Source organism: Saccostrea echinata, unplaced genomic scaffold (genome assembly GCF_033153115.1).
Source record: "Saccostrea echinata isolate AGI-Se365-2 ecotype Australia unplaced genomic scaffold, CSIRO_AGI_Sech_v1 ptg000029l, whole genome shotgun sequence".
Lineage (NCBI taxonomy): Eukaryota > Metazoa > Mollusca > Bivalvia > Ostreida > Ostreidae > Saccostrea > Saccostrea echinata.
This window is the reverse complement of record NW_026889778.1, coordinates 19,272,820-19,291,320: the sequence shown is the minus strand read 5'-3', so window position 1 is coordinate 19,291,320 and position 18,501 is coordinate 19,272,820. Positions and strand designations below refer to the sequence as shown.

The 18,501-nt window shown below is 30.3% G+C and overlaps 2 protein-coding genes across 2 annotated transcripts; one reads left to right on the top strand and one right to left on the bottom strand.

The window, feature by feature from the left end:
- The first annotated feature begins 1,115 nt into the window (after positions 1 to 1,115).
- Positions 1,116 to 8,369, top strand: LOC133194600 (uncharacterized). Its single transcript, XM_061330531.1, has 6 exons — positions 1,116 to 2,499; positions 2,679 to 2,888; positions 3,063 to 3,148; positions 4,760 to 4,889; positions 6,319 to 6,497; positions 8,095 to 8,369. The coding sequence occupies exons 1-6, from the start codon at positions 1,119 to 1,121 to the stop codon at positions 8,182 to 8,184; spliced, it is 2,076 nt and encodes a 691-aa protein (XP_061186515.1). The 5' UTR covers positions 1,116 to 1,118; the 3' UTR covers positions 8,185 to 8,369.
- Positions 8,370 to 11,979: 3,610 nt separating this feature from the next.
- Positions 11,980 to 13,179, bottom strand: LOC133194599 (uncharacterized). Its single transcript, XM_061330530.1, has 2 exons — positions 12,987 to 13,179; positions 11,980 to 12,356 (listed from the first exon to the last, which is right to left on the bottom strand). The coding sequence occupies exons 1-2, from the start codon at positions 13,117 to 13,119 to the stop codon at positions 12,013 to 12,015; spliced, it is 477 nt and encodes a 158-aa protein (XP_061186514.1). The 5' UTR covers positions 13,120 to 13,179; the 3' UTR covers positions 11,980 to 12,012.
- Positions 13,180 to 18,501: the final 5,322 nt, after the last annotated feature.

Here is an 18,501-nt window from a genome sequence, read left to right as displayed (position 1 = left end):
ATAGTTCCTAATAATTGATGGTCGTCCGGAGATTTTACTTTTACTCTGATTGAATTATTTTTAAGAGAAAATATATATACAAATGATATAACAAATCCTTAGACATGTTTTTCTCATTGTTGCTGTTGTAACGGGTCGTTTAGTTTGGAAAATAGTTCTCCATAGCGCTACACAAAATTTAATAAGGTATGCTCGCTGCGCCGCCTTGACCTCAAAATCCATCTATACCGCACTTTATTTTTTTATGATCTTCGTATTTTTGATCGAAATGCTAACTAACGTGCACAAGATGAAGTCACATCTAAATTGAAAGAAATTATACATAATTGAATTACTTTTTCATTTAAAATTTATTTGAACTATTCATGTCCACCGGGAGTTTGAACGTTGGTGTTACATATTTTCTATATCTGATTTTGTGACTGCGCCGGGTACCCCTACCATTGACACATTAATATACCATTGAAAAGAAGTAAAACATTTGTAAAATATTTCTTGATTTTATTAATTCTTAGTGTTTGTCAAATGTATCTGCAAATTTTTGACCGAAAGACGTTCATTAGAAAGAGGAATATACACAATGTCTCAATAATTTTGAATGTCTTCATATATACACCAATAATCTCGAAGGATTAAAGTTGTCGGATAAACAATATATATTTTTTCTGTCAAATGCTTTAGTTACTACGTCACATTTATGCCACGGCGTACTACAACGTCACCTTGATATGCAGACTATTACTACAGGCCGAAACAAGGGAATATATTTTTTTTATTTGAATTTTGGTATGAAACATATATATGATGCTAATCTTCTTTCTATGAATTTTTGCATTAAAGATAAAACTAAATAGATTAAGATAGGAAAATAGAAATAAAACATAGAAAAAATACAGATAGGAAAATAACCCTTGACTTACTGGGAAGAAAATTTTGTTCCACTTACGGACGCTTTTTTCTTGAGGTAAAGTTCAATATGAGACTGTCGTTCTTCCGGAATCACCAGATGAATCTCTCACTCTCATTCTGTCACATGCTTGTTCTAAGTACTCAGAGAAGAATATAAGTTACTTTCTTTTCGGATTCACAACTGTGTGGAAAGAGTTTTTTTTCCCAAGATGGTGAAGGCAAATATCCTATATTTTTCTTCCATTTTTGTTTTTCAACTATTCAAAGTGCAATTCATATTTTCGCAAGAAATTTATGAGGACATAAGTAACTTCGAGGGACCATTTACAGAAAATTTGAAAAACACTGTGTGTAGAGAAAGTGTAAAAACATGTGGCATTCGATTACATCTATACCAAATTATGCATCAATTAACTACGGAAAGACTATTTGAGCTACAAAAAGCTGGATTAAAGAATGAAAGCACGGTTAGTTTGTTCAGAGACAGGTCTCGAGCATGTCAACTTCGACTTAAAAAAATGGAAATGAATGTTTCGGAGTCACTAAGTTCGATTGATTCTTTACGGAAATTATATTTGAATACAGATCTTGAACTACAGGAACTCCAAAATAAAATGGATAAAGAGAGCAACAAAGTTCTTACAGTGAATGAATCCTTATCTATTTGTGAAAAAGAGTTTGATGAATGTACATTTAGCCTTGCTAACACAATATCTATTTTAACAACAACAAATGAAACACTTCGTCGAACAATCAAAAAATTGGAACAAACGTCACTTGAACTTAACGACGAGAGAGCAAAAGTAGATGCAATTAACAACAGTTTAAAACAATGTAACGAAGTCCGAAGAGATGTAGACGCTAATTTGACAAGATTTTCTGAGGCCCTTGGAAAAATGGAGAAGACAATATTCATTCTTGAGAATGAGAGCTTGTTATGTAATTTGACATTAGATGGCACCTCATCAAACCTGACCGATACATCGCGTATGCTACAATCCTCTGAAAAGGCTAAACAAAAATGTTTGAATCTTCTTGAAATTCAAAATAAAACAAACATAGAAAATGTCCAAACGATTTTATCCATGAATGATTCCTTGTTAAACTGTGAACGTAGTCTTGAGATCTCTAGAGAGAACTTTTCTGAATCAATGCTAAATATGTCATCAAATGAATTCAAGCTTCTTGAAACAATAAAGTTTCAGCTCAATGAAACATTAAAATTGAAAAACCAGATATTTGGAATGGAGGCGATGAATGAAAGTTTGCAAAATTGCGATTTAAACTTACAGAATGCTTTGAAAAACTTGTCTGAATATAACTTTATAATTTCTACAATGAAAACAAACTGGTCAGATGCTATATCTGAATGTTCAAACGATTCACGAATATTAAAGAAAAAATTACAGAACTGTGAAACATCGCTTGAATTGGCCAAGAAAGAATTCTCTGAACTTGAAAGCCAAGTACAACGGACCAACGTTTCTTTCACAGAGACACTTAGTTTGCTACAAAATAAATCAGATGAATTAGAAAATGATCTATCAGAATATCAATCTACACTTGAGAAAATGAAAAGTGTGCCGAAAAGTAAGTTTACACACATGTAATATGCATTTTTTTATATTCTATCTACTTCAGAGAAAAAAAAAAACAATAATCAATATACTTTCAACACAACTTTGACAGTGTCAAATTTTGAAACCTGTAATGCAATGAAAATCTGGGGTTATTCTTATTGTTTAAAATGCTGGCATTTATTCTACAAGGAATTCTCTCCTGGACTGTGGATGACCTCTGTAGAAACATTCCTAATTTTGTTTTCGAGGACTCGGATCTTTGTCCCTTTTTCTACGACTGCAGCCAAACTGGTTCTTATCTTCAACAATGTCCATATCCTCAATTATTTTCTGACAACAACTACAGATGTGAAGATTCCAGCACCGTTAGGTGTGGCTCAAGGATTAAAACCTACGGATGTAAGTAAAATGGACATGATAATTTGTATGCATGTATTATTTCACTCAATAAAAGAAATACAGCAAATTTGGTGGCATTTCCATGAGATATTTTTTTTATCTATATTTGACATTGATAGCAATCTTACATGCACATGAAATATATTAAAAGATTTTTCTAATTTTAAAACAAAGATACATGCGATTTCGAAAGTCTTCCTGAGTCCAATTGCTTCCTGGTCGATTCTGATTCTGGCACATTTAGATGGACGAGGCATTCGGTAAAATATTAAAAATATATATAATTATGCTTTATTATGACATTGAACAGAGTCAACATTTGTACTGTAAACTTAATATATATATATATATATATATATATATATATATATATATATATATATATATATATATATATATATAAAGAGGTTTCGATACAGTTAACCGATAAATCGGTCGGGACGTGTAGCGGTTAACCTCTTGGCAGTTCCTTATTCGATTGACATCTCTTAAGTTAATATAATAAACAAAAATAATAATCTCCTTCAAAAGAATCTGCCAATTCGCCACTCAAATAAACGAATGGCAGAGGTCTTTAAGGAGCCCCCATTTGCTGCATACAGACGCCCGAGGAACCTAAAGGACATGGTAGTAAGAACCAGATTGGACAATCCATTACCAAACGGGGGCTTTAAAACTTGCTCTGACAGAAGATGTCTTCTCTGTAAGCACAGCTCTGACACAGACAGCTTTAACAGCCCCGTTACAGGCCGCAGCTACAAAATACTAGGGAGTTTGTCCTGTCAAACAGACAACTGCATTTATCTCATCAGTTGCAAAGTTTGCTCCAAACAGTATGTTGGTGAAACAGGAGATCTCCGCAGGAGAGTCAATAATCACCGTTCTACCATTAGGACCAAAAAACTCAATGAACCCGTTGGGGAATATTTCAACCTTGATGGTCACAAATGGGAAGACATGACAGTAGTGGTTATTGACCATAATCCAAGATGGACAGACGCTCAGAGAAAAGGCAAGGAAAAGTTCTGGATGAACAGGTTGAAGTCATTCCGCCCTAATGGTATTAACAAACTTAATGACTTCACCAGGATGAACGTGAACTAGACCCAATCCCAGATTGTAACAAACAAGTTCATTCTCTCTATATAGTGTAAACTTTACCGTTAATTCGCATTAGCAATTATTGAACAACCTATCCAAATATCTACAGCTTACATTTTTGTTTATTTCTTTTATCCGAATTCCAAATTTATAATATATCCAAATTCATATTTTAAAATTGCCCTTCCATATTATCTTTCTTTAATTTCTTTTTATCATGTATAGTTATGCTATTTTTGAGAGAATAAGACAATGTACGATTTACTGCTTGGTCGTAATTAATTAGCGATAATTAATTCGTTCAATTATGTAAATCGCACTTCAAGAGAGTACACACGATAGACCGGACGCAATTCATAGCGCTCCGGATTTCTTTGTTCACAACTGTTTATAAACTTCAAATTAAACATGTAACACTGTAAATATTTAGTGTTAGGTAGTTTAGAAGTAGTGCTAGTTGTTTTTGTTTCTCTATTTCCTTTGTTTTTATGATTTCTTAACTTTTTTCTTTGTCCTGAGGAAGGGACAGGTCGTCCCGAAAATTTGACAATTATTATTGTTCGTGTCGTTGGTCATTTTTAGCGCTTTATATATATATATATATATATATATATATATATATATATATATATATATATATATATATATATATATATATATATATATATATATATATATATATATATATATATATACATATATATATATATATATATATATATATATATATATAAATATATCTATATATATATATTTGTAATCGAAAATAGGGATCTACGTCTTCTAGTGATACTGGACCGAATTCAGCGTATCGTGGTTTGTATTATGCATATATCGAAACTTCCAGTCCACGACAACTGGGGGATAACGCAATACTGGAAAGCAACCGAACATTTCAAGGTACAGTATTTCGTTGAGTGAGTTTTGACTTGATAATAGCTGCAAAATGTTTTTCATAGCAATAATATCCGACAAAGTAGAAAAATACTGCGCTATGTTCTCTCGTACATATCCTTTCAGATGAACATTAAGATTTGAACTGAAAATAGACTGAGAACTTCCAAATGATACAAATAGTTTTGAAAATTTTTTCACCTGCACCCGATTTCCACTCAGGTGAACATAATATTCAGGCACTTGGAATTGGGGGAGGGCGCGATCTCCACTTCCCACACTTTTTTTCTGAACGTACCTTTTTACTATTTATTAGGAAAATGTTCACTGAAAGGCTGTTTGCCCCCCCCCCCATTTTTGTCACAGTATAGAAAAATTCCTATAATCTAAATAGATTCTACCCCTTCTGAAATAAAATTTGGAGTTTGGAAATTCTCCTCTTTTTGGTGCTAGTTTAAAAAGATTTCAGGTAGGTTATAAAATTTCCCCCTGATAATGCCACCCCCCTTTCAAAATGGATGCTACATGCCTGACATTCAAATTCTAAAATGCATCTAAGATAGATTTAGAAATCTCAAATTAATGAGGTGATGTTTATTTTAATCCGCTTCTCTCATCTGGCCACGACTTCAGCAAATGTAAACAATTTAAGCTGGCATGGCTTCTTAAAAGAGTTTGTACTACTTATTCATTGAATCGTATGATAAATCAATTATTACTGACTTTTAGGTCAAAAGGATGATTTCCTTCATAACCAGCAATTAGTGTAAAGTGTTACGTCAATATTTCTTTCGCAAATAAACAATTAAGTTATAATACCCGAGCACAAAATTTTGTTTGGAATAAAATATAGGTTTAAAGAAATCAAAATTAGTGCCTACTGAATACTGGTGGGATTTTTTTTTTTTTTTTTTTTTTTTTTTTTGGTTTGTTTTGGGCTCTTCAAACACTTTATTATCTCAGTCGCTCTTTTATCCTTGAATTATCAGGATTACATAACCCGGTAAAACACATTCATTTGATATGTGCTAGCTTTTCTGGAAGCCTTACGTACTCCGATATTTTGTCATAATCTTTCTTCAGAAACCATCTGACAACCTTAGAAATATTAAAGTTTTTTTTTTTTTTTTTTTAAACATATAAAGAAGTTAAGCATTAAAATTGAGGTGAGGATAAAAAGAAATGTAACTCTTTTATCCATATACAAATAGTGCGATAACAAATTTACCTCGATAATTATTAATGATTTTTTTGATCGAAAAAGATATAATGCCTTTATAATAATATTTGTGTGCTTTTATGTTAGGATGGATCTTGTTTTTTTTTTGTTTTTGTTTTTTTTTAAATTTTTCATCATTACAGTTGCAATACGCATTAATCTCTTTGATAAGACATAGTGGAGAATATAATGATGCTCAGAACTGTATCATTTCAGACACAACTTACTGCCTAAGTCTTTATTATCATATGCGTGGATCTCATATTGGAAGCCTTATAATTAAAACAGAAAACAGTTCAAATAAACAAACTGTCTTAAGACAAATATCTGGTGAACAAGGAAATAGATGGCAGAGGATGGACAGTCTTGATATACCTTTGAATAAAGAAACCAAGGTAGAGGCAGATTGTTTAAGACTGTTTTTTAAAGAAATATTAAAGTGAAATTTGCATTTAATACCTATAGTAACGAAAAACGTAAATGAGATGTACAAATGCATCATTTGCTTGTTTATTTGAGAAGTATAACTCGAATATGGGGGGAAAAATGATTTTTTTAAGAGTATAATGTCGATAGAAATAGTCACAATGCATTTGTAAAGAATGTTGGATCTTGTTTTGTAACTTGACTCTGAAAATATGTCCAACTCAAGTTATACGTGTGCTTTAGATTAATCTTCTATTTTTGATGTAATTTTTCATGTTATCATAACAGAGCAATGCATTCCTCCGGTTCCTTAAAGATAAAACCTATTCTAAATTGAAACATTAATTAATGGTGACATTTATTTCTTACGAGTGGCTTAATTAATGGTAATCACATCCAACAGTTACATGATCCAATAACAAATTCTCAGCTGCGAAAACGATATAAACGCATCGGATACAACTTTGATATTGTGAAATAAAAATACACGTAGATACAATTTTGATTGTCCTTAAAATCAAATTAACAGATAATATTATCATAATATAACTTATGTAAGTGAAAAAGTGATACAAAACTGTGTTTCTTTTAAGTTACAGATTGCAAACGCTTAGGAATGAATTTTAAATATTCTGGGTTAATTCAGCAAACCCTTGATTCAGAACTGATTCCTTTGGGTCATTGAAAAAAATTCAAATTTTTGTTATGATGCTCAGAACGTTAATATGTTGAATATCCGAGATTTTTTAATCAGTATTTTGATTAAGTTAAGCATTAGATTTTACTTTATTTTCGAAAAAGCCATTGATAATGCTAAAAAATAACCTAAAAATTTGTTTTGCTTATTTATTAATTAAGATGAGGAATGCTGATTATGATTTTAAAACTCGGCCTTATTTAATTTCCCCGCTGCGATCACGAAATGCAATTTTTCATTCGATTTTCATTCGACTTGCTCACGTAAGTTGAATGGAGTCGGATGGTCGGGCGGTCACACGATATGATTTTTTCATTCGATTTACAGACGATTTTGGCGTGAAATGAACACATGTTTGAGTTTAGAAAAGATAGTATGATAAATAATCCTTACTACATAATGTAAATATTTTGATTTTATGTTTTTTACATTCAATTTTACATTACGCAATTTTACCCAATTATGACGTTTGATGATGCAATTTACTCATGAAATTACAGTAAGCACTTCTGTATAAATGATAAAAAAGACCTTATGAAAAGTTGAAACCAAAAAGTGTAAATTATTACTGCCTGGCATTGAAAAGTCTATAAAGAACGATTTTGAAGTCATAAACAGCTGTTTTGCAATACAAATGGAACTCGTAAGTTTACTTACCTTGTCATTGGTCATTTGCAAACTTATTTTGTTACAAAACATTCTGATGTTACACACAAGTACCCAGCGTAGTTGCAGTTGACGACGTAAAGAAAGTATACAAGTTCCTGTATTCACATTCATTCTTAAAGACCTAAAAAAAAAATTACATTCCAACATCCGAATCAAAAATATTTCAGTGTTCTTATAGAATCACATTGTCCTTTTTAAAGGTTTTAATCGAAGCCACAAGAGGGAGCAGCTATGAGGGGGATATTTCCATCGATCTTATTACCCTTTGGCCTAAGAAGTGTCTCACATAGAAAAAAAAAATTAAAAGACATGGTGGTTAGTTGGTAACAATAAGGAGTAATTGCTAATCTTATAAAAATGAAATCAATTTATTGACACAAATATTCATGTTATTGTGTGTTTTATGTAAGTTTGTAAATATGAATGTGTTTTATCATTTATGAAAATATAGTAAAAATGCGCTTGTAAGCATATAATCATACTTCTGTGTCGTATGTTGCTTCTTGGATACAGAGATAAAAATAAAAAAGATTAAATTACTGTTGTCTTCATTATATGTAATAATAAAAGACTTCACATAAGAAACTTTTTTCTTCCTCTTCTTAATGGCCTTATGAAGATGTTTACTTAAGCAAATCATAGGGAAACAAATATTATCCTTTTTTAAAAGTGATAATTTTTCAAAATAATAATTATTATCTGATAAAGATTTTATTCAATTTCAGTCATGAATTAGATCTTGTCTTAAATTACATTGTCTAGGGAAAGTAGTTATGTAATATTTATACCGTATACACTTCATGTATATAATCCTATAATGATCAGATGTAATACTTGTCTTAGCATTACACCATCCTAGAAAGGTGTTCAGAATTCTCCTATACATGTATTTGAGTTATGATATCTGGTCTGTGAAACACAGTGTAAAGAAAATCAAATTCTGTTTTTGAAGACTGGAAACTCTGTCCTTTTTTTTCTACAACTGCAGCCAAACCGATCCTCATCTTTAGCAGCGTCCATATCCTAAACTGTTTTCTGCCGTTAACTCGAAATGTGAAGATCCAAGCAATGTTATCTATGGCTCCAGGACTTTAATCTATGGATGTACCTTAACACGACGGCATTTCATTAATTGAATTCTTACTAAAATACAATACAATACGTGCATTAATATTATTTTATTCAGTGATACGTTTATAAATTTTTTACTGATTAAAAGTTACATATACAAGGAAAAAACTGCGCAGAATTTTTATTATTATTATTATTATTATTCTTTTATTTTAAACATAGGTACATGCGACTTTGAAAGTCTTAATGAGTCGAGTTACAAGACAAAGAGATTAGTTTTTCAACAAGGCTTAACATTAAACGTTGAACAATTATATATTCAAACATCTGTAGTCAACAATGCTAATCGATTTAAAAACAGATTCCTACATGTATCTTGATTTCTCAAAAAATTTCATTGATTTCAATTTTTGTGAGTTTTATGCAATGTTTTCGGCTATATTTGTTATATTATCTCCCTTCATCCATTTGATATGAATCTATTTCTTATCTTATAGGTAATGTTTGATATTTATCCATTTTTTTTTCAAGTATTTACGTTATTTCTAAAACATTAATACGTATTTAAATTGTTTGTAAGTAATTCCCAACGCAGAATTGCGCGCTATTTACGATGGCAAATATTGCAATGCGCCGGATTATTTTAAACTTGCCTTAAATCTTAACCACATATTATGTGTTGCCTGCAGAGCAGAGCGACACTTGGGGATCACTTTACCTAGCGTCTAACCGTTCGTCAGTCCGTCTGTCAAACCCAATATCTTGAGGAATGTAAAAGATATGGATTTGATATTCTGCAAATATATTGCTTGGCACTTTGGCTTTTATAAAATACCATGTTTACCGACCTCATGACCTTTAAACTTGACCTTTGACCTACTTTTCAAAATAGTTCTTTGTGCCGATATACAACATATTTTTGACATTTAAGATATAAGAGATAAAATATTGCTATTTATTATATATTTGTTCAATAATACAGGATTTTTGCATCCCTGATATGGACACAGGCACGCGCCCTGTATTACACACCCTGTATCAGCACCCTTTATTTTACCCTATATCACACCCTTTATTACACCTTTCCGGAACATCTCTGTATTTTTCATTCGGAGTACCTCGGATCTTTTTCTATTAATTGTTTATAAAGTTTATTTAAATTGTACATTTTCATCAGATATTTTATGCTATTCAAAATAATTATTTGTTTAATTTATAATTATTTCATTTCTTATCGCCGTATGCATTGCGTTTGGAAAAAATAATGAGAAAAGAAAATTCAACGAAAAAAAAAGAACATATTCAATTATTAAGAATTAATTAATTTACAGGTTTATATATGATTTTTTGACACTATTTTCAAATATATAATAAAAACAACAATACATGACAAAATCTGTATCACATCCAATGTCAACCCTCGACCAATATCAGCCCTCTGGCCTTCGGCCCTCGGGCTGATATTGGAGTCTCGGGTTGATATGGGGTGTGATACAGATTTTGCCATGTATTACTCTCTATTTAGCATTTTCACTATTGTCATACGATATCATGAAAATTAATAGCATTAAAATCCACTGGACCTTGACTTTTCACCTACTTTGCAAATATACTCCGGAGAGTTGATTTAACTTTGTCTCTTTTTATTTTGTGATGCGGGGTTTTATATTAGCATTTATAATTCATGTTTAAGAGCTCATGACACTGTACTTTGATACTGTATGCTATGCAGCGTCCACAAAAACCATGAAAATACATCGTGATCGATATACCAAAAGGATCGTTGTAGATTGATCATATTGCAGTAAAGAAAGACTGAAATCTCTTTTGGAGGATGATTGGATCAAACAAATATTCATCATGTTTTCAAATGAAAAATAATATTTCTAATATCTACTTTCAATTTCAATATTCACTCTTGATTTGAGGGTTGGGGAATCATACTTCTATTTGAATGTCAGATTTTATATGATAAATGCTATTTGATCGGTATATTTGTGATTTTTTTTTTTTTTTTGCTATTATATATCACGATAATGCTAGTAGCAAATAAATACCTGACCACCCTTCGATTTATTGTTTCTTTAATGATGCTATAAAGCAGGCCTTGGAACACTATAGTTATATTTTGCAATTCAAATTTTGACGTCCTCTTCAATAAGATATTCATGCTTGTGTTTAGTTAGATATGAAAATGCAAATGAGTATTGGATAAAGGATTAAAGTAATTATTCATATATAATGTATCTTGTAAAAATTCAAACTATCAATGTGTTTGTGAGAAAGTGTATTTTTATTTGACCAGTAAGCATGTTTTTCTAAATGGTGATCGCAAGCAATTTTCACGATTGGTTTTGTTACAAATACATGTAGCAAGAAATAAATGAAGCACCAATTTCGTGGTATATATATTATATGAACGGTTCCCTTATAAGAGTGCAAACTCAAACAGTAAATAAAATGTGTTATTGTTTGTAAAACAACTAAAATATTGTTTTATTCTTCTACCCAATGATATGAAAGGAAACATCTCGATTTTTAAAACAACGTTTATCAAATCAATTATTACTCCCCCTCTGTTTTCGTGATTGATTTTTGACCCCAAAAATATTCTTGCATACATTTATATGTCTGGTTATGTATTTGGACAAAAAAAAAAAACAGTATCTAAATGCTAGATCAAAAGATAATCTTTCCAAGCAAATCAAACCTTTTTGTCATATTTTTAAAACCATTTATTTTTGTTCGTTAATAAGTGAAAACATTGATATACTGGCATAGTGTTTTGTATCCTAAGAAGTTTTAATGACGGTTGCTGCCTGTACATAAATGTGTCAAATCATCGAATTTCATAAAATATTGCAATATTACCTGACGGATTTTTACAAACAACCAGAGGTATACTTGTAGCAACATTTACTAGATAAACTTTATCAAGTTTCACCTTACGTGAAACATCTAGGAACTGAAATTTCAGATTAAACTCTTGTTTCTCGTTTAAGCAATTGTAGGAAACTATGACATGTTCTTTCAATTTTGCTTTAAAATTAGCAAACGAGTAGTCTGCCACTTCGTCCTCGACTCTGAGGAAATCGTCTGCTTCCACCCCTGTTGCTTTGGGGACGACCCCTGCTTCCTCTACGGCTCGAAAAACGTCGTCTGCTCCATCCTCGGTATCTGACGCTCCTCTTCTTGAGCTCATCATGAACTGTGTATAGACGACGACACTCATTATAGCGCTCTTGCCCATCCCGAATTCGTTCCAGTCTGCTCTGCCAGTTGTTAATATTTGCGTCATGGCCCCTGTCGCCACCACCATGATCTGCAGCGTCTTGCCGCCGGTAGGCTAGGACACGTTCGATGCGATTTACTTGGGCATGAACATTATATCCTAAATGACAAGAAAACAACAAAATGAAATTTAAAATAGTACCTTAGTCAGGTTAATTTATAGATTTAAGCATTCAAAAATGATCCAGTTCTTAAAATATTCAATAAAATGGAGAAAACGTATCTAAAGAAATTATTCCTTAATCGTGAAGTACTTTTCATGCTTTCTAAAATATGTTCAAGTCAGGATAAAACATATAAAAAAAAAGTCTGTTACCTTTTGGTGTAAAAATGATATTTGATTCATTTTTGCTTATAAATACATGAAATAAGACAAAATCAAGGTAATGTTAGGTGCACCCTTTTTAAAAAAATGGATCAATAAAGGTATAATTTCATACAGTAGTTATTTGTCAACGTAAAGAAGGAAATTTTATAATTCAAGATACAATTCTATATCTCTGATATTTATCAATGTCTTTATTTTGAAATATTAAAACGATATGATTTTAAAAACATATTTGATTTTGAAACTAATTAACTTTTCTTAAAAACTCTAATGGCTAAATTGCTATCAATTCATTAAGTAAAAATTTGCATTAATTTTGCATATGAGAGTAAAGAAAAGACAAAATAAAATGTGTCTCATTGACAAAAATTTTTTAAAACTATGAAATGGAAAGATTTTCACCTGCTTCTGCTCGTGATCTGTAATAATTTGTGGAAGTTTCAATGGCTTTACTGTAGGAAGTTAATCCTAGTGGTCTCCAGTTGTCTATCAATCCATTACGTCGCAAACTATTGTAAACGTACAGAAGACCCATTTCTGTAAAATATGCCCTGAAGTACTCGTGTTCAGCTCCCAATATATGCCTTTTTGCTCTATGCCTGCAATATGAATAACTTAGAAATTATTTTTACTAAAAATGAAATTTAGAGAATTCAATAATTATGATCACACTTCAGTGTGGATTGTTGGATTTTTAAAACTTTATATGGTGCATATTGTTGCATACTGTTGACGATATCATGAAAGTAAAATATGGTTGTGACTCATCAAAACTTTTTATTAAACTATCACTTATTTGGGCCCGCAATCCAACATATATTGCACATGCATTAACCGTGCATGATTAGATAAGATGAATTTCGTGAATTAAAATAGCTTCTTTTTCCACTATGGAAGAGTTATAGTTCTTAGTGCACTCTTTTGTGAAAAAAATTGTACAAAACTCGTAGGATTTCTGTGGTAAACGTAGCATAAACATGTAAACAATATATTGAATGTCGATGAACATACCAAGAATTCCTTGACTTTTTCACATGAAACAAAAATGCAGGATTTGATGTTTAAAATGATATATAGTTTGTAATAGATATATGATAGGTAAGAAATATAATTAGATTTCAAAATGTAACATATATTATGAAACACCCTGTACCTTAACAAAAATGCAAATTAAACATTTTATTGATGTAGACTTTATATGAATTAAGAGTAGAAACGACAACGATTTACATGTTTATGTTTATCGTAAATATCTATGTATAGTATGGTACATCTAAATACAATGCACATACCTCGGAAATGTCGTATTTTTTTTTATTAATCGCTCTCTTACATTTGTCTATTAGTTCTTCAATTCTTTAATTGGAATGGCAAATACATTTATCATTAAAAGTTGGATTGAGATTTACATGTTTTGTGTTATCCACAACGTCATGCTGTCCCAGTCAGACGACCAAAAATGCATCTAATTCAAATGTGAGTCTATTCAATAAAACATGTAGACCATGCCGCCCGACCACACTTTTATGTGCGTGGAAGATGTTTAATACTAGAGTGAATTTCTGTACACTGAATATTTTTTGAAAAAGGTTGCGAAGATGATAACTCCCTAATTTAATAAAGATTTGTCAAACTAGTTTCTGGAACCAAAGTCCTACTTTATTCAAGAATAAAAGTGGACCCTGACCAAATATAACATATACATGTATTTATTTTTTAGAAAGAGAAAAGCTGTTATGTAGATGTTTGCTCTGCCCATCGCATCCCAAAAAGCACATGACAATTTCCTTCAAAAATGGTATTAAATTTGACGATACAGCCCATGAATTATATTTTTTTTTTATCCAATCAAATAGCACATTACAAAGTTTAACTGAATTAAACTAATCCTAAATTATATCAATGTAATCAATGAATGTTTTATAACTCCCAATGTAATACTGATTTCATACCATTTCCTATTTTCCCTGTTTTAGCATATTGCGATCTTCAAGTTATTTTTCATTTATAGTTTAATTTTGCAAAATTGAAAATGTCAGTATACTTAGTAGCAAAGCAAATTCGTCACTTTCTTAAAACAACTACATGTTATCTACTTAGCAGACATAAATACTTTATTTTTCGATATTAATTTTATTTCACCTTTTAAACTTTTAGCTATGGAAGGCACTTGTAATCCCGCCATTGTCGTCAGTAACCTTCTCTGAGAATGATGTTCCTTAGAAAAAAAAATATAGGAATGAATATGTAAAAATAACGTACAGTGATAGGGTTATTGAAAAAAGTAATTGTAATCGACTGCAATCAATTACATTTTTCAAAGAAATTGGAAGTAATTTGTAATTGAACATTTTCTTTAAATACTTGTAATTGTAATTTAATTATTTATACTGTAAAATACCATGTAATTTCAATTATTTTTAAATTATATTTCAATTACTTTCAAAATACATTCTTATGATATTATGTCTCCTTAACATTATCATTTTACTGTGTTTTTTTTTCTTTATCATAATACATCTCAAAAACTTCAGTTATACAAAATATAGTATTTACATGCAAATAAATAATTGACTTGATAACTATAATCTAGTTTTTAAAATATTTATTTTCATAATAAAGTAAATTTAGACTTTTACATGCTTTATGTTTTTCTAAAATTTAATTCTATCCTTCTATTCAGCTATGACACATTTCATTCTTTGTTGTTTTATCAATAATATTAATAATATTAAAGGATAGGACCGTGTGTGTGTCATTTATTTAAGATATATCTTCTTGGATAGAGATAATTACCCTCCAAATCACAGCTGTAAATTGCAAAATAGCAATTAAAACAAATGAGCCCTATGAAGAAACACTCATTTCCTGATGTAAAAGATTAGCCAGTTGAGGTGATTATTTCATTTAAAATTGCTCCACTAGTTTTAGAAAAGCGAAACTTTTTTTTATAATATAATTTATTTAATACCTAAACCAATTTTTATAAATGAATTTTGTATCTAAAAGAGTAACCTACAAGTACACAAATATTATTTATGAAGTTAAAATACTCAATATTTTTAGTAATTTAGGAAGCATATTCAGGTTACCTACAAAAGAACATAATTTGAGGGGTTTCAATTGTGACTCATTTATTCGAAATACCCATTTTTAATCAAAATTAATAAGGCATGTAATTTAATTATATATATGTAGGTTTTGTGTGGAGGAAACCACGCAAACTGATAAGGGGTAATTCTTAAATGTTTTGTGAATAAAAGTTAAAACAACACAAAGATACACAATGTCTAAAGTAATAAAAATTTATTTGTGCAGTGGCTGAGCTTATTCAATTATGTTCTGTATATTGATTCTCAAGGTTATAAAAATATAATCCCCCCCCCCCCCCAAAAAAAAAAAAAAAAAAAAAAAAAAAAAAAAAAAAAACAATAATAAATAAATAAAATGTAATTTGTAATTTAATAAATTACTTTTACAAAGAAATTGTGATTTCGTTAATCACATATCTTTTAAAGTATGTAATTCAATTGTAATTTAATTGAAGAAAATGTCGAAGTAACTATAATTAAATTAATTACTTTTGAAAGTAATTGACCCCGTCTTTGATATCTTGGGATAGATATTGTTTATAAACCTTTCAATAGCACCTCGGGATGGATCGTCTTTGTAAAATTCTTGTACTCAACACCCATAGAGTTAGAGAATTCAGATAACTTTAAAGTTATTTACGCAGCTCTGTTAAGGCTGCATAAAGGGGGCGGGGCCTAATTTATATGGGAAAAGCTTATTGTGACATCACACAAATATAGCAATTCCTCACAATAACAGAAAATGAAATAATTTGCGAACATAAACTACATACATGTAAGAGTAATGAACTACATCAAAACTTACCACTGCATTCAGTTTTGTCCCTAGTTAAATCCCACACAGCAAGATATAAACAAGTCACTGATTGCAATGGACTTGTCGACATGACGTCATCATGGTAAAGTTTGACGCATTTCATGTGCAGTGAGAGGCGGATCAAGTAATTTTTTCACAGTGAAAAATGTATTTTATTATTAAACAGAATATTATTTGCAAAACTTAGGTAGACCATTAATACAAATCTGAAGCGTTTGTTTAGTGCCATTATTTAAAAAATATCGAGAGAATGTATTGAATTAATTCTACCGTGTTTTTGTCTACAGGGTGTGCATGTTTCACGCTGAGGTGCCTCATTAAATCGCCTTTTCGCAAGGGCATACACTTAATAGATCTTGACCATTTGTTGAATACACATAACGGACATATTCCTTAACTTGAAAAGTGCTGCTGCTTTCCTGAAATCGATAGCATATCTTAATAAAAACATAAAATACTTGGTAAAGGTCACACATATTTCAACATTGGCCAGATAACTTGAAATTTAAACTAATAAAATGCGAATTCTATTTAAAGCAGCAGCACTTTCCATACACTACAAGTTATGTAGAAACAATCTATTACTTTAATTTTTAATTTTAACTAGCGTATGCCCTTGCGATATTGAAATTTGTTTGTGACCTACATACAGTACACATAACATGCACTTATCACGTGACAATCAAATAACGTGACCAAACCAGATTCAGTACAGAGCGGGGTATACAATGTTATTTCAAAGAATGTTAAAGTCATAAGATAATATAGTACCTTTACAAAAATAAATTCAGTTTAAAAGGGTATGCATTTATGCATGTTTATATTCTGTTGATTTCTTCGAAGTACGCCTTAACAGTGCTGCGTAAATACTAAATGTACTATTCTATCAAGCTTTGGATAAAGAACATAGGTTTTTCAACTTAACTTCAGCATGATTACAAGATAATTTAACTTGTGTCTCACATTATTCAATGTATTAGTTTAAACTATCAACTTCAAAAAATGAATATATGTCTAGTGTTCAACATTGAATCAACTTTGTTTCTACATTGCATTAACATATTTTCTTACTATCAATAAAGTCAAAAATATCAACTTTGACTGAAAAAAAAAAATTGTAATCACTGGCTTATATTCATGAATTAACAACCACATGTTTGGTATTTTCAGGCATCTTATAATTTGCCAATACCTTGAAGGTATAGAATTTTATGTTTTACAAAACGTTTTATATGCAAGATTTTCCCTTTGTAATTGACATAATAAATTTATTATGCTATAATATAATATGCGCGCGTTAACCGTTAAGACTTATTTCATACACCTAAAAGTGTTATTTAAAAAAAAATGAAAATTATACATTGATGAATTCGAAAAATCCACGCTTAATAGAATGAATATGCTGAAAATTTCAAAACTTTGCAAGAACTTCAATGAACTATGCCCTATTTCTGTCAGTATTTTATAAATAAGAAAGACCTAAACAATTGTAAACAAAACATAAACGTAAACAAAAACGTTTATAAAGGTATGGTTAATTAAGGGATTAAATAGGTTTATTTTCACTTTTTCTAGATTTTAATTACTTTTTTAGCAAATGGATTTTTTTCTTAACTTCATTTATTATAAAAATCAACAATACCAGAAGAAAGGGCTTCCAATGCATTATCAGTTTATCTAGAAATAATTGTTTGAAAGGAACATAATTTACATATATTGCAGAAAGCTCCGTTGGATATGTTGCAATTAATTAAAAGTTTGGGAAAGTTTTACTGACCATTTCAAACATTTTGAAACTAGAAATAATTAATTTTTTTTTTTTAAAAAGATTCAAGAGCTACAATGATTTTATTACCTGATAATATTTGCTTGAAACTTGATAAATAAAATGCAATCAATTTTCATGAGAATGTAAATTTACTCACAAAATTAAATGTAGTTGTCGCTCTTCAAAAAAAAAAATATTACCTCATTTGAGACTTTGGACAATGCAATGCTAAAGTATGCA